Source organism: Madurella fahalii (assembly GCF_045866475.1).
Source record: "Madurella fahalii IFM 68171 DNA, scaffold_6, whole genome shotgun sequence".
Classification (NCBI taxonomy): Eukaryota; Fungi; Ascomycota; class Sordariomycetes; order Sordariales; genus Madurella; species Madurella fahalii.
Window position 1 is genome coordinate 1,290,680 of NW_027263976.1, and position 24,023 is coordinate 1,314,702.

The 24,023-nt window shown below is 56.0% G+C and overlaps 5 protein-coding genes across 5 annotated transcripts; 4 read left to right on the forward strand and 1 right to left on the reverse strand.

Annotated features, from left to right (window-relative positions):
• Positions 1 to 6,401: 6,401 nt before the first annotated feature.
• Positions 6,402 to 7,771, forward strand: MFIFM68171_10417 (uncharacterized protein; the record flags this gene model as incomplete). The annotated part of the gene is made up of 4 exons (XM_071065836.1): positions 6,402 to 6,466; positions 6,535 to 6,603; positions 6,674 to 7,604; positions 7,673 to 7,771. The coding sequence occupies 4 exons, from the start codon at positions 6,402 to 6,404 to the stop codon at positions 7,769 to 7,771; spliced, it is 1,164 nt and encodes a 387-aa protein (XP_070921937.1).
• Positions 7,772 to 9,697: 1,926 nt separating this feature from the next.
• Positions 9,698 to 12,337, forward strand: MFIFM68171_10418 (uncharacterized protein; the record flags this gene model as incomplete). The annotated part of the gene is made up of 3 exons (XM_071065837.1): positions 9,698 to 10,193; positions 10,261 to 12,108; positions 12,180 to 12,337. The coding sequence occupies 3 exons, from the start codon at positions 9,698 to 9,700 to the stop codon at positions 12,335 to 12,337; spliced, it is 2,502 nt and encodes an 833-aa protein (XP_070921938.1).
• Positions 12,338 to 15,965: 3,628 nt separating this feature from the next.
• Positions 15,966 to 17,379, reverse strand: MFIFM68171_10419 (uncharacterized protein; the record flags this gene model as incomplete). Its single annotated transcript, XM_071065838.1, has 5 exons — positions 15,966 to 16,319; positions 16,380 to 16,704; positions 16,775 to 16,954; positions 17,013 to 17,125; positions 17,182 to 17,379. The coding sequence occupies 5 exons, from the start codon at positions 17,377 to 17,379 to the stop codon at positions 15,966 to 15,968; spliced, it is 1,170 nt and encodes a 389-aa protein (XP_070921939.1).
• Positions 17,380 to 21,243: 3,864 nt separating this feature from the next.
• Positions 21,244 to 22,163, forward strand: RPL10A (60S ribosomal protein uL1; the record flags this gene model as incomplete). The annotated part of the gene is made up of 5 exons (XM_071065839.1): positions 21,244 to 21,262; positions 21,313 to 21,391; positions 21,454 to 21,497; positions 21,557 to 21,805; positions 21,901 to 22,163. 5 exons carry the CDS (start codon positions 21,244 to 21,246, stop codon positions 22,161 to 22,163), a joined length of 654 nt encoding a protein of 217 aa, XP_070921940.1.
• A 495-nt stretch (positions 22,164 to 22,658) lies between these two features.
• Positions 22,659 to 23,997, forward strand: NPY1 (NADH pyrophosphatase; the record flags this gene model as incomplete). Its single annotated transcript, XM_071065840.1, has 2 exons — positions 22,659 to 23,235; positions 23,312 to 23,997. 2 exons carry the CDS (start codon positions 22,659 to 22,661, stop codon positions 23,995 to 23,997), a joined length of 1,263 nt encoding a protein of 420 aa, XP_070921941.1.
• Positions 23,998 to 24,023: the final 26 nt, after the last annotated feature.

Genomic DNA, 24,023 nt, shown 5'->3' on the forward strand with positions numbered 1-24,023 from the left:
TTACCAGAGCTCTTTAGAGCAAAACTCTGACGTTTGAAGCAACCAGAGCCAGAGGCTCGTTGGTTGTTCTGATCCGCCGACTCGGACGAGTCGGGTCCGCGCTTAGGGTGATCTCCACGGCAATCCACGGCAGAAAAATTCCGGCAATCCCAGGTATCCAGTGGTATCAATGGTCCTTGATATATAAAAAAAAGTCCGCAAAAGGCTGTCCTCGGAATCCAGTTTCTCGTTGCCAGTCCGTCCCGGGGCTCTCCTCACTGAGGGGCCGGGGGCGTGTTCTCTCGACGAATAGGAAAACATGATCTCGCTCGCAACAAGACGCGAAAAAAAGCAAAACGGCAAAAGCACAATGGACCCCCCAGGAAAACACATATGAAAGCAGACGCAAAATACCTCGACGGTGTGTGAGCCTCATCCAGCTCAATGTGATTGTAGCCGGGCATGGTCTCAGTCCTGGTCATAACCATGGTAGTCATTCCTGGCGGCATGCAAGAGCAGATAATTGCTCTGATTCCGGGGCGCGAAAGACCACGACGGGGGCTCCCGTGGGTCACTCCTTGTGGCAGAAATCCTTTTGGGGTTGGCTGATGTCGTGCTGCAGGGCTGACGCCGTACAACAGAAAAACAAATCCTTGGGTCGCGATGATTGATCAAGTTCCTGGCCTGGGGGAAGGGGGCAGGAGCAAGACAAGATGGAGCGGAGTGGCGGGGTGGGCTGGAGGTGTATATGAACCTGAGGCGGCTGGGCGGAACAGGGGGTGTGAGCAGTGAAAGCAAAGGCAGAAGACGACGAGCGGTGAATGGGAGGATGGCGCGTGTTGGGCACAAACGGGTGCGGGTCGTTGGGCTCTCTGGTTGGAAAATTTAGGAAAGGAGAGAGCAGCTGTTGGGTAGAGAAGGGGTCTTCGGGTTTTAATCCTTCCAACGAAAGGGACTCGCGCGAACATTGCGGACCCCGCTTCGTCTCGCTTGAGTCGCTTCGTCTCTGGGCGCCTGCCCATCACAATGTCCGCTTGCCGCTTCTCCCTGCACTTTCCTGCACTATTCTGCACTTCTCTGCATCTCGCTCGCCAATCTGCGCTCTTGCTGCTACTCGCCGCGACCCTGGCCTGCGTGTTGACGGCCTGTCACATTCGGTCTGCGCTGAGCTGGCACCGCGCTCCTGCGTCTTTCATTTGTCGCTCAGTGCATGGCTGCGTCGTACACCGCTGCTGGCTGGAGTTGGCTGCTCCTGCTTTCCTGTTTCTGTCGACAGATGGGGGGCCTTGGCGGGGCTGAGGAAGCTATTCCGACCTATCATGCCCTGCGACATCGCCGAGTCTGCAACATTTGCAGGGGCCGACTGCAGCAGACAAAATGCCAACGCATCACTGCAGTCGGACTAGCCCACTCCTCCGACCCGCCTGTTGCGCAGGAATTGTCCCATGAATTTTCATCAACCGCGTGGGAAGGACAGCACGAGGTGCCAGCTTGCAATTGCAGAAAGCGATGGAGCCCGCGTGTTCCGCTGCATGCTTGCTGTTGCTGCTGCTGCTTCCTTGGACCCGAGAGCTGTGGCCGAGATGGAGCACACGAGCCTTGTGCAAAGATGGGTTCCGAGATACGCGACCCCGTGGGACCCTGAGTCGACCCCGCAACCCCTCGACCCCTCGACCAGTTGCTCAGAGCAGTAAGCCTGAGAGCGCAGAAGCGGGGAGTTTGCTTTTGTCTAACCAAAGCCAATCGTTTCGCAATATGCCCGCCCGCGAGTTGTTCGACGGGTGGGTCACTAGCCATGCATGTGGAAGCATGCTTCAGCCAGTGTGGACGCGCCGTCACCCATCTCGCCGTTTGAATGGTCAATGTCCGTCCACTGAGGCGCGAGATGCCTGGTGACCATCGTCATATTTTGCCCGGCTTGCTCAAAGCATCAGAAACGGCCGCGGCAGGCAGTGCCACCTTTGACCGCCCATCGCGGCAAAGTCGGCTCGACGGGGGATGGCTCGAAGCTCGAGTCCTGGGATGAGCTGGTATGGTCACGAGCCGATGGAGTGGTGAATGATGCCGTCCGTCCTGTCGATCAGGGATGCTCGGCTTGCCAGCCTCGACGACAACTCACCATCTCTAGAGAGCCCCGTTGTCCCCGGGTTCGAATTCCCGTGTTGAGCATGCAGCAGCCTCATCCTCGCTGCACGCCGAGATGATGTTCGCTTGGAACCTTGTATGACTCAGTGCCACGGGAGCACAAGAGGCGGGTCTGTTCGTCAACGTCGACGAGGAGCTGCTGCTTGTGTGGCACGCCCTGATTGCTGTCGTGTCTTCGATCGTTTGTTCGCTGCAACCAAAGGTTACTTTGACTGCGGTCTGGCCCTGACTTGCTCGGGATAACGTATGCCGGGGAAAGGGGGGTCACCCGCGATTGCCGCCGCAAACCCTCAGCACGAATCCTTGGCTGAGACAAGACTCCTATCAGTAGAGCCTGGGGTCCAACATCCCACGAGCCTCAAGAGCCGCCTGGTCCCATGTCACTGTCGTCTCTCACAGCATCTTTGAGACCTGGTTTGTTGTCCCAGCCGGAGACACATCATCGAGTTTGCCAACTGGATCATGTCGGAGACAGCCGATCGCCACATCATTGTCTACCCCAATCCAGGAGATCTCGCTAGCAGGCTTGCTGAGTGGTTGTGGGATATGTTAAGAGCCGCACTGCCGGGCAGGTGGATAACATGGAGATGACCATGACGCGTCACGGAGATGACTCGGCGGACTGTGGCTGTCGGGCTTGAACTTGATAAGCGAGCCGGTTCACGTAGGTCCGTCGTCGACGACGTGGCTGACCGGGATGAGACTTCTGGTGTCGCGAGCCCCTCTCTCGGAGCAAGCACGCTCGTGTTTCTTCACAAACCCGTCATGATGGTCTCCAACAATCAACCGGCCATGTTGACGCTAACAGATTGGCCGGCAACAAAGCTTCGATGTTGGACAAGGCTCGACATCCAATGGTGACTTAAGACAGTGCTGACTGGTTCGGATCGACTGCAAAAGACAAGCCTGTGTCACCCCAGTGTACTAGACATATTAAGGGTTGATTGAACTTACCTAGAGCAAACCATTGAGACAAGACTTGAACCAGACCACCGCTCCCGCTCGGTGTCAAGGGTCCTGTTACCCTGGGAGGCTCAGTAACCTCGAGAAAATACGACAGGCAATCCTCGACGGCCATGACGAAGGCTTACGGTTTACGAGACGAGGGTGCAGCTAAATTTACAGAGTTCTCGCCAGGCCGAGATAACGCCAACACAGAAGGATCCTAGAAGTTGTCAACTCGAATGGCTCTGACAGTACACAGTCTCAGGGGTCTGCATATTACGCTCACAAGGAATTCTGTGCTAGGGGACAGGCGACGCCGACCACCACCCTAGGGCATCGGCCTGCTCAAGCATGCTCCAATGAACGAACCATGGTGACTGGGCAGTGGTATGTTAGGTCGACACACTCATCGTTGCTCTTCAGTCGTGAGGCACTTAGGCCGCGGGCCTGGGTCTCTGTACATGTTTTCCGCTCTATCCCGGCATGCTGTTGCCAGCGTGGAGCCGGGCGGAGATCAACCCGGCAGCGGCCTCGCGTTACGTCATTGGCGGTAAGACCTCGCTCCCAACGTCTGGACAGCCTTGGGGTTAGGGAAGTGCTGCTCCCCGTGCCCATCATGGCTTCAAACGGGAGTGTCCACCGAAAACAGGATATATCCCACACGGTATCAGGACTGGATTCACATGTCGAGTCTAACATCTGCAAACGGCCTCCCGTTATTAATAGAGGCCGCCTGGTGCTGAGCGCTGTAGTTTGGCCGTCAGCAACTGACCAAATGTTCGTTGGACGATAATCGGCTGAAACGCACTTACAGGCAAAAATAACCCACAGAAAAGTGGCCCGCCAGATATTGCCTTAACACCTCGACTAGGCGAGCATTTCGGAATTGCGGGACAGGAGCGTTCAGCGCGCGCCTGCATACAACCCTGCAGGGCTCGCACATGTTCAGCCCTTGGGAGGAGACTTGGCTGGGCTTGGTAAGCATGTCTAGTGTCCGGATCGAGTTGGGTAAGGCGATACCAAGGCTGTGCGGCAGCTGGCAGGGCGGGGGAAACTCGATCAATCATACGCGCGATCACTCGCCGGCTAGCGGCAACTGTTCAGGATCCGATGGGTGGTGGTGTGAAGGAGTCCAGTGTGTGGGCTTTCACCGTCGACTGAGCAGGCCGACAGGGCGACGAAGGCTGACATCATGGCGGGAAAATGGCGGTCCGACACCACCACAATCGGGACGTCGCTAATACCAAACCAAGGCTTGGTCCCAAACGTTTACAGCCCTTGGATCTCCCATCTGGCTGCGCTAAGGCTAGGGTGCGGGAGTGAAGCTGAAGGGGCTTGGAAATGGTGTGATCCGGCTACAGCCTAGCACTGCGTTGATATCGTTTACCTTACCAGGCTCTCGAGTGCTTCATCTTGCCCATCTTGGCTCGCGCTTAGGCAGGCGATGAGCGTCTTCACTCTTGTCGGTTGGGGCGAAATCCCAGAAAAGACAGGCTTGGGAGAACATGCCGCGGGTTGGGGGCTGCCAGCACCGGCAACGACCTGAAGCCTGGGGAGTTTTGGGAAGAAGCCTGAAATTCATCCTTCCTTGGCGTTGAACGGAGCGGAAAACCAGAACCAAAAGCTTCGGGATGTGGGATGGCTGCGGGAGCTTGGGTCTTTGTAGCTTAGCGGGGCGCCGAGAGACGCGGAGCTCCGGCCCGCGTCCAAGCTCAAAGGAAATCGGCGATCGGTTAAAGTGCAAAACCTTGGGAGGAAGCACGTGGAAGAGAGAGAGATTTTGCTGCTGCGGCTCGCGTCTTTATCAATTGTTCCCATTCTCGGCATCCAGGCACACCGTCTTCGGCACCTCGCAGACCGCCATGCCGAATGCGCACTGAGAATGCGCCAGGTATGGCAATTAGGCTGTGGATCTTGGCCACGTCCTGCTCTTTAAGGAGACGGTCTGTTCAGCGACGCAACAAAGTGCACGCGTGTCAACAAGCGGCAGGCCAGAGCCGGCAGGGGCCGGGCGCGGTCGGAAGGCCATCGGGCGCATCATGCGTGGCATCAAGACAGCACTGAGAGGACGGCGGGACGGTTGGGCTCGCCAGCGAAGCGCGTCCCTGCCCAACATTTCCCGACTTCTCCAAATCACATCGTGCCGACACCGCCATTGTCCCCCAAGCAACGTGTTGTTCTGGCACCAATCGCGGCTGGGCATTGGGCGACAGCGCAACCTCGCCGAAGTTCCATCGGCGCCCAACGGTACCCTACCGTACCGCCGCCCATCGTGGTGTTTGCCGGCAACCCCAGTGTGACGCCCGCATCGCCAGGCTCGATTGGGAGTCTGCGGCGGACCAGCGGATCCCGGCCTTTCCGCTATTCATTGGACGCGCACTGCATTTGATCTTCCGTCACCTCTCTCCCCCTTGGTGATCATCGCTTGCACCCGCCGGTCATCGCCCAACTTCTGTTCCCGGTTTCTCCACCCTCTTGCCTCTTGCCAAGCAGGTCACGAAGCTGTCATTGTATGCGAGACTTCGCGGGGGCAGGAACGCCCACTCCCGCCTCTCTCCCTTTTTCTCCAGTTCCCCGGTTGTTGTTTTTGGCAGACCGACGCAGGCTGCGCTGCGTGTTAGCTTCGACGCCCACTGCTTGCCGTACCGCCCTATCTGGTGTCGGACACTTGCTCCTCTGCGCTGCCTGCTGCAGCCGTGACAGTGTCAACCTTGCCACCCAACCCCGAGCGAGGGGGCATATATGGTCTCCATCGTGGGACCTGTCTCCAGCCTCCGCTTCCCTGTCCTGCCCAGACACACAGCACATTCAACGTTAAAAGAGAGCCACGTTGCTTTGCCCACCAGACAGGCACACTACAGTTTTAAGCTCGGTGGACTCCGTTGTCACAGTCTAACCGACCGTTCCCTCGGATTCCACGTCGCTGCCACCGCCCCAGAGGACAGATCCCAGTGACGCTCCCGCCGCTCCGTGGATCCCTGACTTTTAAGAATTTTGGTGGCCAATATCCAAGGAAATCCCGGTCGCAGGTTTTTTTTTCCTTCCTCTCGGTTGCCCTTTGGATTGACGCTGGCTGAATCCCTCTGGCGAACCCGTGGAACCATCTCTTTTTACTGTTCTGACGTTTCGTGCTTTTTTCTTTCCTCTCTCGGCCATTCCCAAGGAAGAAATAATTGCAGTGATCAGGCTCGCCCACCCAAAAGACCATTTGGATAACCCCCACCCCACCCCCTCCCGGCAAGGCAAAAAAAAGAAGAGCCGCAAAAGACAGAGGGAGAGCGAGAGAGAGAGAGAGAGGGCAAGACTCTGTGTGTGAGAGAAAAAGAGGAAGCATGGCCGACTTCGCGTACCGTACGCCCCCCGTCATGGCCAACGAGCGGTGGCTTTCTTCGCGCAGGTGGGAGAAAAATCTCGAAACCATCCAGAGGGCGAGGAGAGCATGGCAGCTGACGGCTATCCCAAAAGCCCAATCTACAATAATTCCTTTTATAATGCCAGGTTCGAGACGGGCAGCACCCCGTCTCTGCCGCAGAGGTAAGATGAACAGCCAACCGAGACCCTTCTCCTTGAGGAACAACGAAAATAACCCGAGAGGTCGATCAAGCTTGACCTACACGCACGGCGCTGCATCCACAAATAACCTACCAGCCAGCTTGTCAGCAGGAGGCGCTGCCCACCTAGGGCGAGCCGCCGCCGTTGAGCCCGCATTTCCTTCTCCCACGGCATGCAATCCCCGACTGACACAAGGGCCGTACGCAAGCCCGCCGCCGTCCGGCCAGATGCCTCCCCACAGAGATATTGGTTCATGGAGCTGGGACCATCAGTCAAGCTATCAGGGGAACCATCAGGGGAATCACCAGGGGAGCCACCAGGGACCGTACCAGGGGGCATACCAGGGCCAGTACCAGGGGAGATACTCGCCGTCGGATTCCATGGATGATCTTGTTGCCTCGCCCAATCTCTCGGATTACTCTTTGGAGAATGCGGCCGGCGGCCCCCCGCCGCCGCAGAACAGCAAGCCCAAGATGAGCGGAAAGCCCCGCTCGCAGAGGCGGCCGTCGAACCGCGACGAGTTCGACGGGCCTCATCAGTTCTTGAAGCGACCACCGCCCGAGTACATTGCCATGCAGGAGCGGGAGCTGCCCCACCTGCCGACCCATCTCTTGGTCCAAGAGCAGGATAGTGTCCTGACGCAGGTCAACGACCGGCTGTCGCAGTGCGCGTATGACTTTGTGGCAAAGTACCAGTTCCCAATCCCCCTGACGCAGGATATGCGGCCCGTCGAGCGGCCGCGGGACCGCGAGTGGACAGAGTGGGTCTTCCTGCTCAAGAGGCTGGCCACCAAGCGCCGCATCCCCGCCCGCGTGCTGTACAATGGCCAGATCAAGCAGTTTGTCACCATCCTCGAGAACTCGCTCGAGATGCGCCACGCAGCGAAGCAGGGCTCTCGCCCGCTCAAAGATGACAGGAATATCTTGCAGCTGATCTCGGCGGGGATACAGGTTGCCAAGATCCTCAAAGACGCGCAGGCCATGGTAGGTAACCGCACTAGCACCTATTCTTACTCTCTCTGATGGGAAGCTAACAATGTGTCGTTAAAAAGGATTACTTGGATAGACTATACGTTTCAACGGAGCAGCAGATCCAGGAGAGGGCCGCAGCTTCGGCTGCCGCAGCCGCGGCCGCGGCGAGGTTCCGTTAAAAACAAACAAATGGAAAGCCTTCCTCCATGCCATAGGGGGGTTCATATTTTGGCCGTGTCCACGGCTGGGTTGGGAGGAAACACCAACCACACAACGTTTATTTCCTTTCTGCCCGTTTTGGATGCTTTTTCAGTCGTCTTGTCCAGGACCGATCAAGACGACACACTTTTAAACGTTCCATCTACTATCTGCCCGCGTACCTTCCCGTCCGGGACCTGGGAATGACGATACCACGCTACGCTTTTACACTAGGAATTTTTTTTTTCTCCCTCTCCCGCTCTTGCCCAGGGAAGGTTTTCCGAATGGGATGACACACTTGAACGAATATGAACCCGCTGGGTGGACTGGAAACGTGGTCGATGGGATGCTGATAAATTCTGGACGAAGAAAACTATGGACACTCTTATGGATAGGTCTTGTACGAATTATCCTTTTTTTCTTTTTTTTTGGCTCTCTTTTCCAGTTCTCGCGGGAGGGGGAAGAATGGGATGTCGGTTCCCTTTTTGGCTCTGGCTATTGAGCCGGCCGGGAAGTACTGGATTTCTCATGTCTCGCTAATACCTGGGTGGCTCTTTGTTTTCTTTTCTTTTTTCTTTTTTCTTGCGTTGCCGGTCGGTCTGTTCTGTCTGCTTTGGTGGTCGGCGGCTGCACGTCCCTATGGTTCGTGCTCTGTCGTTTAGGTTGCTTTGCAAGTTCGATATCCTTTCCTATTGCCTGAGTGGTTGACTTTGTTTGGCATTTTCGCAATGGGAGTTTTACGAGGCTATCTGATGCAAATCAACCGAGTGCTGGGAGGCTGTTTTGGCTGAGTTCTGTGCTTGTGTGTTTTATGGGGTTGGCAGGGTCTGTTGCTTTGCTTGTCCAGATTTATATCAGAACGATTTGGTGTGCAAACGCCGGGTTCTCTATCTACTGCGCTGGGAATTGATTTAATGTCTTTGAAGAATTCTATTCTCGTTGTACTGTTGTCCTCTACCGTTTTGTTGTCGCTGCTATTGTTGCTACCGCATTTTGTAAGGCTGCTCGTATGACATGGATGGAATTGTTGCTGCAAAACTAACCCCGCGGTTCATCAACCCGAATGTGCACAAAGCCTCGTCGTCCGAGTCGCTTGCAAGGTAAAATCGCGAGTCTCACATGTCACGACCTGACAGAGTCGAGTCCACAACAGCAGGTCTGCAACCCATGACAGCAAACCAAAACACTAATTGGGCAGAGACTCAACCGGTTAAACACAGGCATCATCTATTCGAGGTCGCAAGACTTCAAAACCACGACTGCTCGGTGTGCACAATAGACACCTGAACACGCATCTTTGAAGTTCGGTAATCAAATCGGGCTTAGCGCAACGGCGTCGGTGCCAAGTGAGCACGCAAAAGGCCAAGCCAAGCCACTGAGAGTCCCCTGCCCAACCCCATGGCACATCCCCCTCCCCCCATTCGGTCGCTCCATCAAGTTTAGCCCCTCGAGGCTGAGCATCTGCCGTGTTGAGGTGGCCGGGCAAGTCTCAAATAAGGACCTTGTCCCCGCGACGCCGGGAAGCCTTGCTCTTCTGTGATTGTCATGTTGTTTGCTTTTCGCGTGAACCCGCTTGGTCTCCCTTTCTTTTCGTTTTCTCCAGCCGTTGTGAATAGGTTTTGTCTTGCGCCCCTGCTGCCCCCGCTGCTGCGGCACGGGCACCGTCAGAGACGGACAAACCCACATTTCCGCGCTACGTATCTCTGACCAGATACTATTTGACCGAGAGCGCAGCTGAAGCTGAGACGGCGGTATGCAGGCGGCGAAGAGAAACTAACAAAAAGGACACGGGGCCCCAGACACGATAGAGGGGAAGGCAAACACAGTACAACACAACACAAGACGACGCAACACGACACAGCACGAACCGGCGGTACATACACAGTACCGTGATATACCAGCCAGCCATGGCATCAGTTGCATCCGCATCCCTCGGTGCCTCGCCCGTCTCGCCCTACGACTTTGACTTTCCCGCGGCACCTGCAGCAACCGAGCCGACCGGCGAGGAGTTGGACGATGAAGCGTTCTGGACGGTAATCAACAACGCGGCGGCCGGGGGGAGCAGCATCGGCACTGGCACCGGCAATGGGTCAGGCCCCGCCTCGGTAGGCTTTATCTCCAGCCCGAGCGCCCACAGCCTGGGTAGCTCGTGGGCCGTCATCGGACATGGAGCGGGCGGCGGACAGCACCCCGAACAGCCCGAGCTGTCACCGGCCGCCCTGTCGCCAGGCCTGGTCGACAGCGATTTGGGATCGGGGCAATCGTTTCCCGAGCGGCATCCTCAGGAGGAGAGTGTTAGTGGTGACAGGTATTCTCATACGGCGACAGATGGGAACTGGACTTTGTTCGCGCAGAGTCTGGCGCGGGACTTGACGGGAGAGCTGCTCGGGCCGACGTATCACGGTAAGCAATTAATATCCGCAGATCTACCACCGGTTCAAAAGGTTGTCAATTGACGCTCTCTTCCCAGGGGACTTGGCAGGCCTGTTCAATGCCGGCATTGGAGGACAACAGCAACCCGTGGCGGCGGCCTTCGACTTTGAGAACCCGCAGCTCTTTCAAGGGGGTGTCGACGTGCCGCCATGGGGCCCCTTGAGCAGCCTCAGAGTCAACAGCGCCGGCAATGACGCCCCGGTTGTCAGCGATACCGGCATGGCCTCCGTGGTCGTGATGGAAGACCCAAATCTCATCACGCCCTCCCCGCCAGCATCCCATCGGTACTCCCCGTCGTTGCATTCCGCCTCGGTCAGCCCGCCTGCAAGCGCCCCCAGCCCGCGTTCTCCTGCCCAACAAGTCAAGCGGGAACCCGCCAGCAGCCCGCCAGAGTACAGCAAACCGCCAGCCCCAACAACAGCATCATCATCATCAACCACCAAACCGACAACAACCCCGCCCATCCAGATCCGCAAAGCCAACACCTCCAACCGGGTCCAAAAGCGCAAATCCCCCGCCTCGGCATCGCCTACAACCTCTTCCTCGTCAGATCCTTCCCCGACGGCCACGCAGAGCAAGTTCCTCATCGTCACACCGTCCAGCATCTCGGCGCACTCGCACAAGCCCAACCCGTTTGAATGCTTCGAGGCCCTCCGCCCGTCGCAGCGCGGCCGCAAGGGGCCGCTTGCGACCGACACTAAGCAGTCAGCGCTCCAGGTCCGCCGCATGGGCGCCTGCTTCTCGTGCCACGCGCGCAAGGTGCGCTGCGACAAGGAGCGCCCCTGCCGCAGCTGCGTGCGGCTGGCGCAGCAGGTGCCCCAGGTGGTGTGCTGGCAGTTCTCCGACTTCACGGGGATCCTCTTCCCGGAGTTTATCAGGGGTCATTTGAGGAAGGAGGCGGTGGGGCGGTTCGTCGGGGACACGGTCGAGTGCTTCATGGATCAGGAGTGGGCCGTCGAGATGTACTCCGGGTACGGCCTCGCGGCGAGGCTGGTGGTGCCCGGGGTCAAGTTCTTCACGGCGAGGTCGGTCGAGGCGCTGCAGCACTGGCATCTCCGGGTCGGGGTGAATAACATGGACCTGCAGGCGCACGGGGCGGCGCCGATCGGCCTGGAGGTGCGCCCGGACGGGTGGGAGGGGCAGCGAAACGAGATGCGCAAGCGGATGCGGGAGTACGTCCAGGCCATCGCGGCCGAGCCCGACTACGCCGAGCTAGTCACGCAGGCGCCGCAGCATACCCTGCTGCCGAGAAAGCTGCTGCGGATCGTGCACGACTATGCGAACCGGTGCGATGTGGCCATGGTCAAGCGGGCGCTGACGATATACACCATGCACTATGTCATGACGAGGCACCTGTGCCTGACGGAGCGGTGCGTCACCGACCTGGCACCCACGGGCTTGGTACCGCAGGGGGTGCCGTTCGTCACGTCGCGGGTGCTGAACCGGCAGATCAAGGCGGTGCTGGACGAGATGCTGTGCCAGGAGGTGCAGAAGCTGTTTGAGAACTTCAGCAAGTCGCTCAAGCCCAAGCTGCGGAGCGAGTGGGCGCCGTGTCTGGCGTCGTTCCTGGTGCTGTGCCTGATCATGGAGTCGATCGAGACGGCCGCCGACACGTTCGTCATCTCGGAGAACGAGATCAACCTGCAGCGCTACTACCCGCCCAAGTGGAAGCGCAGCTTCGTGCTCAAGATCAACGGCGAGATCGAGAACATGCCGTTCAAGCAGTTCGCGTTTCAGTTTCACCAGATCTACCAGACGCACTCGCGCGACGCGGCCGCCCGGAGCTTCAATCCGCTGCTCGATGACACTTGCTTTGAGCAGGCGGAGCTGGACCGTGACGCCGAAGATATGGTGCGCAAGTTGAGGCGGTTTGTGGATGAGGACTGTAAGTCTCCCTCTTTCTGTATTGGACCAGTCAAGGGGAGGGCAAAAGGGCTAATTGATCATGAATAATAGGGGCCGAGCTGGACTTCTTGACGGCTGATCCGATCCTGCCAAACACCGAGGACCACCCGTATCCTCGGAACGTAGGCTACAACTATACCGGACGGCTGGTCGCCAAGTTCTTGCTCTCGTTTACCGACGAGAGGTACATTCTGGATAGGAAGACTTGAGGCATGTATGTTTCTGGGTTTCCGGCATTTTGGAGTCACGGTTGGTCAATCCGGGAGGCGAAGGACAACATGTAATCTTCATGGGAAAATACCTTCGGGGGACATGACGTATGTTGGTTACCATGACATGACGGGTGATAATGAACGTAGCATAGAGATTACACAGAAATGTCTGTCCTTTTTAGTCCCGCTACCGCACACGAGTACTCAGCAGCGGGGTGGATGGGACTGGCTGTCTAGGCCTTTGGATCTTTCTTCCACTGCGAACGATATTACAAAGTTAACCTATTGCGCATGGAAAGAGCACAGAGGCAGGCAAGTTGTGGTTTCGCTTGATCAATGTTCCCCCCCGGCGCCAGCGAGGGATGGGATCACCCGGCGCAGCCCAGCAGAGAGAGGTATCACGACGAATCGATGCTCGGATGGATTCCTGCCGCATCGATCATCGATTAAGAATACCCCGGTGCAACTGAGCGTGCGCTGGTTGAGGGTGATTGAGAACAGCGCTTGACTGGGTTTCGCAGTCAAAAACATTTTTGGCAGATCGGGAGGGAAATTGAAGAGCCGGTTCAGGTTTTTCTTTTATCAATGGAAGAAAAAGTGGAGAGGGCACTTGTTCGGCCAATCCCGGCACCCGTTGTCTAGACTACATACAGTACTGTACATTAGGGGTCGGTTAACCTAGCTGCTGTCATGGCCAAGAGAACTGATATGCAGTGGTAGGTAAGTTGTGTGGAGGATTGTGGCGAGCGTCATAGTAGAGCCGGGCAGTTGACGAACTTGCAACCATGAAAGAAATTTGTTGTTGAAGAGGGAGAGAGAAAGAGTTGCGCCCGCCTGGAGCAGGTTCGCGTTCCAATCCTGAGGTGGTCTGTGCGACCTCGACGACAGCGTCGGCCCGATATGGAGCCGACCTCGCCTGCCCCTGCAGGATTTACCGACTTCAGATCTGCTCGCTGTCTCTTCCTTTTTTTCCTTTCTTCATTCATACACTTTCGCGCACGATTAATCAACCGGTTTTGATTCCCCCCACTCGCCATCGGTCATATTTGCGTGCCAGAGAATACTGGATTTGCCTCGTCATTATTCTCCTTCGGGACCAGAACCCGTAGCCTCTTATGGCGACGGATGCTGGCGGGCGGGGGCTTCCGACATCCCTCATGAATGGGAAACAGAGATGCATTGCAGGTCGGCAGACGGCTTCCTCGGCTCAGGGCAGCACCCACTGATTGAGCCGAGGAGGCGGACTATCCACGGCTTCCTCGGTACAACAATGTGATTGTGTCCCACGAGTATCAGTGTCAATGCCTGAGATGACGCAGTATGGGGCCGATATCAAGGAGGCGATGTTGGTGTTCGGCAGCTTCCGACCTTGCCTTCCGGGCAAGAGGACAGGACATGAGGAGCAACGGCCTGGAGGATACCCGTTCAATGAGGCGGAACCTGACCGTCCTCCAGTAACCGAGTTGCCGTCAAACCATCCTCGAGCTTACGCAGGCCGCCCTGTCGTACTAGTGGTAGTTTGGTCTGCCCACTCATGGTGCAGAGACATCAAAACTCGCTAGTCACCGCAGATCCGGGGGTGCCCAGTGGCAGACTTGGCAGATAAGCTGCAAGTGCGGGTGAGAAGTTAGCCTCGGAATCATTGCATATCCCAGCGACGAGAAACTCGGGTACCACTTGGTCTCGCAGGGTCCGGAGATGCCTTGACGCCACAAAGACCACAGTGGTTGTCCATGTGTACCTGTATACGTTGAGACTCGGCTGTCGTCGATTGTCAATCGTGACATGCCACAGCCATCGGATGTATTCCGCCGTACGTAGGAGGCCGGTAATTCACGAGTCCCACCCCCGACGTGTCTTGATCCCGCTTCCAGCTGCTCCTGCGTCTTTGTGATGCCGTTTTCGACACCAGGTTAGTCGATGCCCGGTCCGCAGCCGCTCCCGTGCGCTCTTCATCTCCCTCTTTCGATGCGCCTTCAATCTTGGGCTGTGATACGCCCAGCATTGGACTTGTCCGGTTCCGTTTCACAGTTGGGCCTCCATCTGTCGTCTGTGGCAGTGTGATCCGGCCATCCAGTTTTGGCGGTTAAACGGCCGTATCATCGATGGTCTGCTTTTGTCATAGAACTATGGGGCTTGGGCATTGTAGAACAGGATCGCGGGATCTGTATATAAAGGAGAAACAAGCTGCGGAAGACAGAAAGACAGAGGTTGACAATCCAAACTTTGGTCTGTCAAGCACAGAGTTTCTTGCATCAACTAAGATTTTCCTCAGACCCGAACCTTGCTGTTCTACAACCGCTTTCCAGTCTCCGCAAAGCTGTTAAAGCATCCTTCATTTCATCATGGCCCGCGCGGCACAAAACGCTCAACTATCCCTCCACCACAAATCAACGCCAACTCAACCAGCCCCGCCTCGTCCTCCTTTCCCCCTAGACCCGGGTAAGTTCAAGTCCCAGTCCTCCGCAAATCTTAGATTCCTACGTCTCGGGATTCGCAGAACCGACCCCCTACCGCTCCTATTCATTTGCTCCTGGTGGACACTCCGCTTACTGTTACCGGCGGCGTTCTAGGAACACCACAAACTAGCAAAGCCAGCACCCGTTAATACCGCCGTTACTAGCCGCCCTCCCAATCCTGAACAGCAATCCGGCGGGGTTCTGGGAACACCACAAACTAGCAAAGCCAATACCCGTTAATATCACCATTATCAGCCGAGACCGCCCTCCACAACTGGCAAAGCCAATACCGTTAATATCGCCGTTACCAGCCGCCCTCTCAGTCCCGAACAGCGATGGATCCGGCGGCGTTCTAGGAACACCACAAACTAGCAAAGCCAATACCCGTTAATATCGCCGTTATCAGCCGCCCTCCCACCAACATGGCTTGAAGAGGATTCCTGAGTAGGAACACCACAAACCAGCAAAGCCAACACTCGTTAATATCGCCGTTATCGGCCGAGACCGCACTCCACCAACATGGCTTGAAAGGAGTCCTAAGCAGCCGTGAAAGGATATGTTGGAAGCAATGAACGCCATTGGTGCTGCCAAAGCAACCTATGGTAGTAATAATGGTATGTGATGAGGGTTAGAGTTTGGGGTCAGGCGCACGGGTAGAGCAGACTTGAGGGCGGTATATCGCGTTGTTTTGTCATGGTTTCCGTGCTCGACAGTCTACAAATGCATTCTTTTCCATTACTACTTAGCGGGCCATCGACCAATTTATAGTCCTGCAACACACTTACCTGTCACTGAAGAGGGCAATACGTGTCAACTATCGCTTTCGAACAACGTGTCAACTATTGCTTTGCCCTGACTCTGGAATAGATGAGCGCCCGGCACATACGTCAAGAATATCGGCACTACAGATGGCGGAGACCCTCCATTTTCAATCTATAGGTGGTTTTTCTTGTACGAAAAGACGCCATCCTTTGAGGCAATATACCCCACCGAACCCTTTCTGCCCGCTTCCCGTGCTGCTCGCATAACCAAGGAATTCCACGTTCGACCGCGAGTCTTATTACTGATATTCTAGCATCACACGCAGCCGACACACATATAACCCTCAAATGTACCTCGCAGTCACCAAGCTACTTCCTCGGAACGGTCAATGATCGAGTGTGCTCTCAGAACAACACACTGGACGGGGATCGGGGACTCCCCATATCATTCCACGTAAGAGACCTTCCAATTCTGAGGTCCAGTGTCACCTTGGGAACTTCCGGAAGCGGCTTGTTCAGGTCTGGCGCTGTGGTAAGACCGCTTTCCCTGGACATATCCACCCCAAGCGCCTTGGGGAAAGCGGGTTGGATGTCGATGTCGTGGATGATGTAGATCGAAACCAATGTCGTTTTCGATGCACTACGTTTCCCCTTGCGCCGCACGGTGTTGAGCTTCCGGGTGGTCTGGACTACTAGCTGAGGGAGGCGAGTGGCGTACAGGGTAAAGAAAGGTTTGGTTGCTGGAGCCGAGGCGCACGTCTACTTAGTACGATACTATTAGTAACGGCCTGCGGGATCGGGATGTGACGGCGGACATACTATTCCGAGTAGCAGCTCAATCGAGCTCGCCAACATCATGTCATACGAGTGCCAGTTGATGTCCCCATCCGGACTGGACACCATGAGCCAGGTGAAATGGGTTCTGACGGCGCCAGCGATGCAGACCAGGAGGCCTCCCGCAAACAAGAGGAGAACAGTCGCGCGTTGTGTTACCGGTAGGTCGAGACCAATCACCGTTTTGATGGGCACAAGGACGATCACAAAGTCTTGGACTGTGTTGATGATGCTGGCCACTAATAGATGGACCCCGTGGTCTATGCAGCGTTGTGGTGTAATGGATATGGTCCATATATCGGAAATCGGCCTGTGATCCGGTTTGCTGTTAGCTACTCGTAACCCTATCACATTGTCCTGGATACGCCGGATGAACTTGCGTGCACTGAAAGATGGAGACAAGTATGAATGCAAACGCGTCCAGTGCCACCACAACAGCCACAATGATGGTGAGATTCTTCGGCCAACCGGACGCAACGGAAGTGATCCGGTAGATAAGAGCCAGGACGGAGAGCTTGGTACAACAGGTGGCTATGGCGAACAAGATCTGCTCGGCGAGACTGCGAAGTTTGTCAGCAAACAGCCGCACGATTCAGGGCTGTTACCAGGGCGGCATACCCGACTTGCAAGCTCGGTGCTGCGAGTTCCGGCCGGACGTCCCAGATATGTTTGTCTCTGTCAAGTTTGTAATAGGCAACTACCTCTATGATCACAAACGCAACGGCCGGAAGCTATCACACGTTAGTCTCGGTTCTCTAGGAAGTTTGGCATCTCGGTGGAGACCGACATATGCCATGAAGATCAAGACGTCGTCCCTCCCAAATCCTCTGGATATACGGCAGCGTGTATAGAGCCGGATTGATAAGAGGATCGTCACCACGCAGAGAAGGAACAGTTCGACGATAACACTAACAGGGCTGTGAACTTCCGGGTTGACGTAGTTCGGCTGTGGCCATGATGCTATCGTCTGGGCCGCGAATTGCATGGTGGCCTAGGAGAGCTTTTGCGTGGGACACCTCTATAAGACGAGATGGAAAATCTTCCGGCTCGCAGTTTGCAAAGGTCTGGCAGCGGCATCGTGTCCGGCTCTCAGGGACACTGCAGCAGATGTATTCAAGAGCTTCTAGCCTACCAGCGAGACCAAGAGGCCTCAATGAACATGATCCCAGATCAGACGAGTAGCGCTCAAACATACTGAGACTTCCTTCCTGTCAGAACCCTGGCGCGCTGCTTGGTAGTGGAAAGGTCTGAGCCGGCGGCCACGACTGTGAGAAATATCATCTTCGCAGGAAGCCGTAGTATTACTAGCGCACAGACCGCTACGAGATGACTCTGTTTCCCTCTTAGTCTAAGAACTTGGATTTGCACGGGGTTTCAATGCCGAGCCGATCTGCCGAAAGCTCACAGACCCGGCGCCGTGGCGTGAAACGAAACCGGGTAGCTGCGCAGCCCTGCCGATAGTAGTTGTGGTAGAGTCCAGGTTGTATTTGTGTGGCAGTGAGAGGAAGGGGTTGAGGGTGCAACGACATCGCAATTCTCCGGCGTGACTCAGCATTAATGCCTACAAGGTCGTGCATGAGCAGATTAGACGTTACTCCATCTCACCGGTTTCCATAATTCCCTTTGCTAACCGTGGCGTCTCGCTGATACCAGATGATGGCCATTCTCCCTGCGCTGCATGAGATGTCGTCGTACGGTACAGCGCCCTGTGCAGTGTGCCACGGACAATCTGAAACCGGCCACTTCCGGGATATGTGAATCCGATTAAACACATGCATGTTGGTCAGAGCCAGGGGGGCTTAAACCTACGCGCAAGTCGGCTGCACCCTGTATTGCACTGTCATCGAGATATTGAGCAATATTCCTTTTACACCTCTTGTCGGCAATAGTTTCCCGCCGGAGATAACACAGAGGGGTGCGCGGAAAGGCGACGCCGGTCGTTAGCATCGATCGAGATTCTCGGATGCAACGGCCCACAACAAGCCGTTCTCGGCCAGGAGAAGGTTCGGACTTGGGCCTGCGCTCCATTTACCGCCGCATGCTGCATCGTTTCGGAGCACGCAGCTCTTTTGCTGGTATGTACAGTATCATTGATACATTATGGGCAGATCATCTCTCGCGCTGAAATTCGTTGTGCTGGTGTCCGGCCTTTCGATTTTTCTGACCCTCTATTATCGCATATAAGCAGCTGTTCATTCCCCTGGTACTCGAGAATGGCATATAACAACGAGTTACGTCAATAATACCGTCCGAGGTTCGAGTACAGCTATAGAGCTGCCGCCGGGAGAGCATCGCGGCCGCGGCAGCTATAGAGGAGAGACGAGGTGCCGGATGCACCGGGGGTTTAGACGGGCGTCGAAGGATTAACAAGGCTTTGGCCTGTGAGCATCAAGGACCTAGAGGGTAGAACGGCCAGATTGTCTGGGTACCGTACGAAGCAGTGTACATGCTGCGAGGAAGTAAGGTTCCCGTTAGGGGTAGAATGGTGGTATCATTAAACTCTACCTCTCTCTTAGTTCCTTGCTCCCATTACCTCCTCTTCATCTCCTGCGATATGGTTACCGGTCTTTCGTTTCTGCACCATTTCACCACAAGCCGTGAGCGTAGTTAGGTGGTCTGTCCCGGCTTCTGGGTCCTTCCTTTCCGACATGGCCTTCTGTCGAGGGTATTGACACCGGGCTGGCTTGAGAGGGGCGTTTGGCTCGGTAGCGCGCACAAGGTCCTCCGACTTTGCAGTAGTTAGCCATGGAGCATGAGCGATTCCTCTAAGTGTCGGCAACCAATGTGGGAGTGCAGGGATGTCCAACTGGAGTTCCGCGTCTCGGACAATGATCATCAGAAGAGCCCGGAGGACCAAATGAGCGTCATTCCCGGCGGTGTGGAGGTTGCAAAATGGAATATTGAGCTCGGTAAGTAAATTTTCCAGACTATATCTATAAGATAGCTGGAGTGGATATTGTGCAGCTTTGACGGTATCGATGATTTAACGAGGGTGAAGATCAATGTCGACTTGTCGGAGTACCGTGAGCTCCCGATCCGCCCCGTAGCAGACAAGAATAATATCGCGGTGTAAAATCATCGCTTCCAGTCTTACCCTAAGATCGGCGAGAGAAAGAGTTTCGAATGGACCAAATAAGAACTTATTGGACTTTCTCCGAGAAAATTTGGCACATCCGACGACAAAATGATGCGACTCTATCATTCGAGCCTCCGGTTTCGCATTTGGCGAGCCAAGGATGGAGGCTTGCAAATTCCGAGTGTCGAGAAGGGATATGCCAATATGGAATTGCTGAATAACTTGTTCCTTTTGCTGCAATGAGTCGATATCGATACTAAGGAATCTCACATCCCTTAATTTTGTCTTTGGAAGTCTGATGCCAAGGAAGTCTGGTACCAAGGGTGCTGTGATATTATCGCAGTATCCAAATAAACGTCGAAGGGCAATCGTTTCATCTCTGAGAAGCCCTTTATGAGATGCAGGATTTGGTGACTGCGTTGTCGCTTCCATGGCGGTTTGTCTGGCGCACTCGGGAGGGCTCGGGGCAGTGGTGTGTCATGCTGAGAACAGGACGCAGCCAAAATATCACGGGCTAAGTCGCTAGACTGGACCACATGCTCTGGCAGCTTGACTGGAAAACATGTCAGCTGCATGTGACTGCACCTTATCTCAGCAAGCTCAGACTCTCCGGCTGGAATTTAAGTTGGGCTGGTTTGGATGCTCATGCAGGCCAGTGTCATGTCGGGCTTTGGCGTGGGTTGAATGCTAAAGCGATGCTGCTGACGCTTCCATCCGAGGCATTGTAACGAGTGCCCCAGCTGTAAACCAAAAGAAAACGCTGGAACTTGGGCCCCGCTCTTGACGGCGCGCCTTCGATCAGCCTGAGGCTTTGAATGCGGACGATAACAAGACATTGGGGAGGCGGCTCTAAACCGCCCCGCCTTAACAAGTTACTGTGCTCCACAAACTTCGGTTTCCAGGTGGGTCTTTTGGCGCAGATCATCTGCGCAGAATTCCCGCTGAGACGCTACTTGTAACTTACTTTACTTTACCTCAGCATGAAGCTCCCAAAAAAGATTCATCCTCCTGGCCGCCTGATTCCTGGATCCTGTCCAGACACCAACACAGGCGCTGTTTGTGTAGTTCAGCATCGGACCGAAAGGGAGGCTGATGTTGGTGCAGACTACATATGTTCTCCTCCGTCTCCACTCTTTTGCACTGTCGGCAGGACATGGCCCGGTACGGTAGACGGTTACGCTATTCACTGCTCATGGTTCTCGAAGCTACAGATACGGGCACGAGGAGCAGGAGACTGTTATACGCCTCCGCTCGAAGGGAAGGAGAGAGTGTGATGATGGTAGCTACTGTGGCCAGCACCCCGCTTCTTGCGAAACAGTTTGTACTATGAGTGTCCTACGAGGGAGATCATGTTAGGCAGATCTGCGATCAACCTCAGCACCGCCGGATATCACCCTGCCTACAGGTTAGCGCGCCAGCTGCGAGGCACCGATGTTATTGTGCACAGTCATGGGTCCCAGATTGTTTCCGTCTCTGTCGGTGCCTGTTTCGTCCTGCGAGCCGTCTGCATCCCGTGAAACTCAAGTCCGCGCTAGGGCCCACTCCGGCAACCAAGGGTTGCTGTTCAGCTGTTAACAGTTGGCGCAAGCTGCGCCGCTCCCACGCTACAACCAAACCCTTCGCCAAGATTTGACGGTCCGAGCCCCGCAGTCTGCACACAAAAACTCGGCCAGGAACCCACAAATTCGTTTCCTCGACTTCGAACCCCAGCTTTCTCGTCAACGACGCAATAAACCTCACCTATAGAAGAAATTCTACTGGAAGACGGTCAAAATGTCCAAGATCTCCGTCGGTACGCTCGCCAATCGCCCTTGCGCCGCTCTCGACCTAACTTGTTTGCAGCCGGTGTGCGTCAGAATGTCGCTGAGCTCCTCGAGTACAGCAACGAGACGAAGAAGCGCAACTTCCTGGAGACCGTGGAGTAAGGATTTCCATGAGAATGAAACGGCCATTCGAGAGGACAATAGCTGACGGCCACAAAAGGCTCCAGATCGGCCTGAAGAACTATGACCCCCAGCGTGACAAGCGTATGTCGACCGAGACGGAAATTGAAAGGAACCCGGCCGAGGACTGACCAGAATACCAGGTTTCTCTGGCACTGTCAAGCTGCCCACCGTCCCCCGCCCGAACATGAGCATCTGCATTCTCGGTGACCAGCACGATATCGACCGTGCCAAGCACGGCGGTGTCGATGCCATGAGCGCCGATGACCTCAAGAAGCTCAACAAGAACAAGAAGCTCATCAAGAAGCTCGCCCGCAAGTACGATGCGTTTGTCGCCTCCGACACCCTCATCAAGCAGATTCCCCGTCTGCTGGGTCCCGGTCTGTCCAAGGGTATGGTTTCTCCTTTTTTTTTTTTTTCTTTTTTTGGTCCCGGAATCCCGCCAAGTATCACAGTAGCCGGCCACAGCGCTAACTTACGTCTGCAGCCGGCAAATTCCCTACTCCCGTGTCCCACGCGGATGATCTTACCGGCAAGATCAACGAGGTCAAGTCGACCGTCAAGTTCCAGCTCAAGAAGGTCCTGTGCATGGGTGTCGCCGTCGGCAACGTCGGTATGACCCAGGAGCAGCTGGTCGCCAACATCATGTTGGCCATCAACTACCTGGTCTCCTTGCTCAAGAAGGGCTGGCAGAACGTTGGCAGCTTGACCATCAAGGCTACCATGTCTCCTCCCAAGCGGCTCTACTAAGTGGAGTGCTGGAACGGTTTGGGGTAAAAGTCACAAGCCCATTCGTAGGGTAAAGCACGATAACACGGAATAATGAAATCATGTTTTGCCCTATGCATTGCGTCTCTTGCTGGTGTGCGGGCATGTGTTTCCTTATGGCTATGTCATTTTGGCCAGCCGTATTTTCTTAAATCCGGCCGGTTCGGCATTGGTAAGCGGGAAAACGAAGACCGGGAATTACTCATCAGCGTAGCTCCGGCTCCCGGTGGTTGTCGCGGCCGCCCCCTGGGGATCAGCCCCGCCCCCGCCAACCGGCGCTGAAATTCCGTCAAACCTGGACCGCCGCTATTTAATGACGCCGCCCCGATTCCCTTGGCATCCATTACCTTAGGGCACCTTTTTGTGCACTTGTTCTACCTCCTCAACTCCTCAGCAGTCTTTCTCTTTCTCTCCCACATACACACACATACACGAACACGCACAACTCCCTTGCCTAACCCACCCACCTTCTCAAAAATGCCGGTCCCGGATCTCCCGGTCCTCCCGACAGAGGACTCCCTCCTCTCCAAAAAGTTCGGCCCCGAAATCGCAAACTACTTCTCCGGCAGCCCGCTCAACCGCGTCTCCTTCCTCCGCGACGACCAAGAGTTTCTGCGGCGCGCCTTCTCCCACCCCCGCGCCCGCTTCCTGCTCCTGAATAACCTCGCCCCGCTGGTGCGCGCCGACGACCCGGCCCGCCTCGCTTTCGCGCGCTACGCCGACGTGGCCCCCCTGACGGGCGCGGATCCGTTCGCGAGGAGCGAGGAGGAGATGGTGCGCGAGTACAACTCGGAGGAGGCGCACGTCGTGGTGGTGCTGCTTGGGGTAGACGAAAGGGGAGAGTTGGCACGCGAGGGAGATGGGGACAGGGACGGGGAGCGGGAGGAGGCATTCAAGTACCGGGAGTTCGAGGGCGATCCGTACTTCGCTGTCGACGCCACTCCGCGGGAGGGGGTGAAGGAGCTGGTCGAGGAGCTGCTGGAGAAGATGAAAGAGAGGGGGTGGGTGTTTTATGAGGGCGGGCCGAGGCATATGGGGCTGCACGCTGGCCAAGGTGAGGCTTCTCTGTTCGACGACGACGAGGAGGAGGAGGAGGTTGGGTGCGGTTGCTGACGAACGCGGGGCTCTAGCGGCTATGTATGGCCACGCACGCGCCCTGATCGATTGGAACGCGAGGACGCCGTTCTGCGCGCAGTGCGGCCAGCCTACGCTGTCCGTGCACGCGGGCACCAAGAGGGTGTGCCCTCCGACGGATAAGGCTGGTGGGCAGGTTAGGGACCGCAAGCCGTGCGCCACGAGGGGGACTGTTTCGAATCACAGCTTTCCGAGGACCGATCCGACTGTGATCATGGCGATTGTTAATGCGGACGGGACCAAGGTCCTCCTCGGCAGGCAGCGTCGGTGGCCCAAGTACTGGTTTAGTACCCTGGCTGGGTTCCAAGAACCGGGCGAGTCTATCGAAGAGGCGGTGCGAAGGGAGGTGTGGGAGGAGAGTGGCGTCCGTGTGGGCCGGGTTACCCTGCACAGCTCACAGCCGTGGCCGTTCCCAGCGAGTCTGATGATTGGCGCAATTGGCCAGGCGCTGCCAGGAGACGGAGAGAATATCTATCTTGGACATGACGCTGAGTTGGAGAGCGCCAAGTGGTTCCCGCTTGAAGAGGTTAAAGAAGCGCTGGCGAAGGGGACAAGTAATCTGGGTGAGGCGGCTCCTGAGGGGTATGTAGAAGGGGCGCTACGCCTTCCGCCGCAGACGGCCATTGCGAACCGCTTGATAACGGCCGTGGTGGAGGGTTGGTGGATACCGTCGAGGATGTAGGCGTAAAGCAGTAGGAGGAGGAAGAG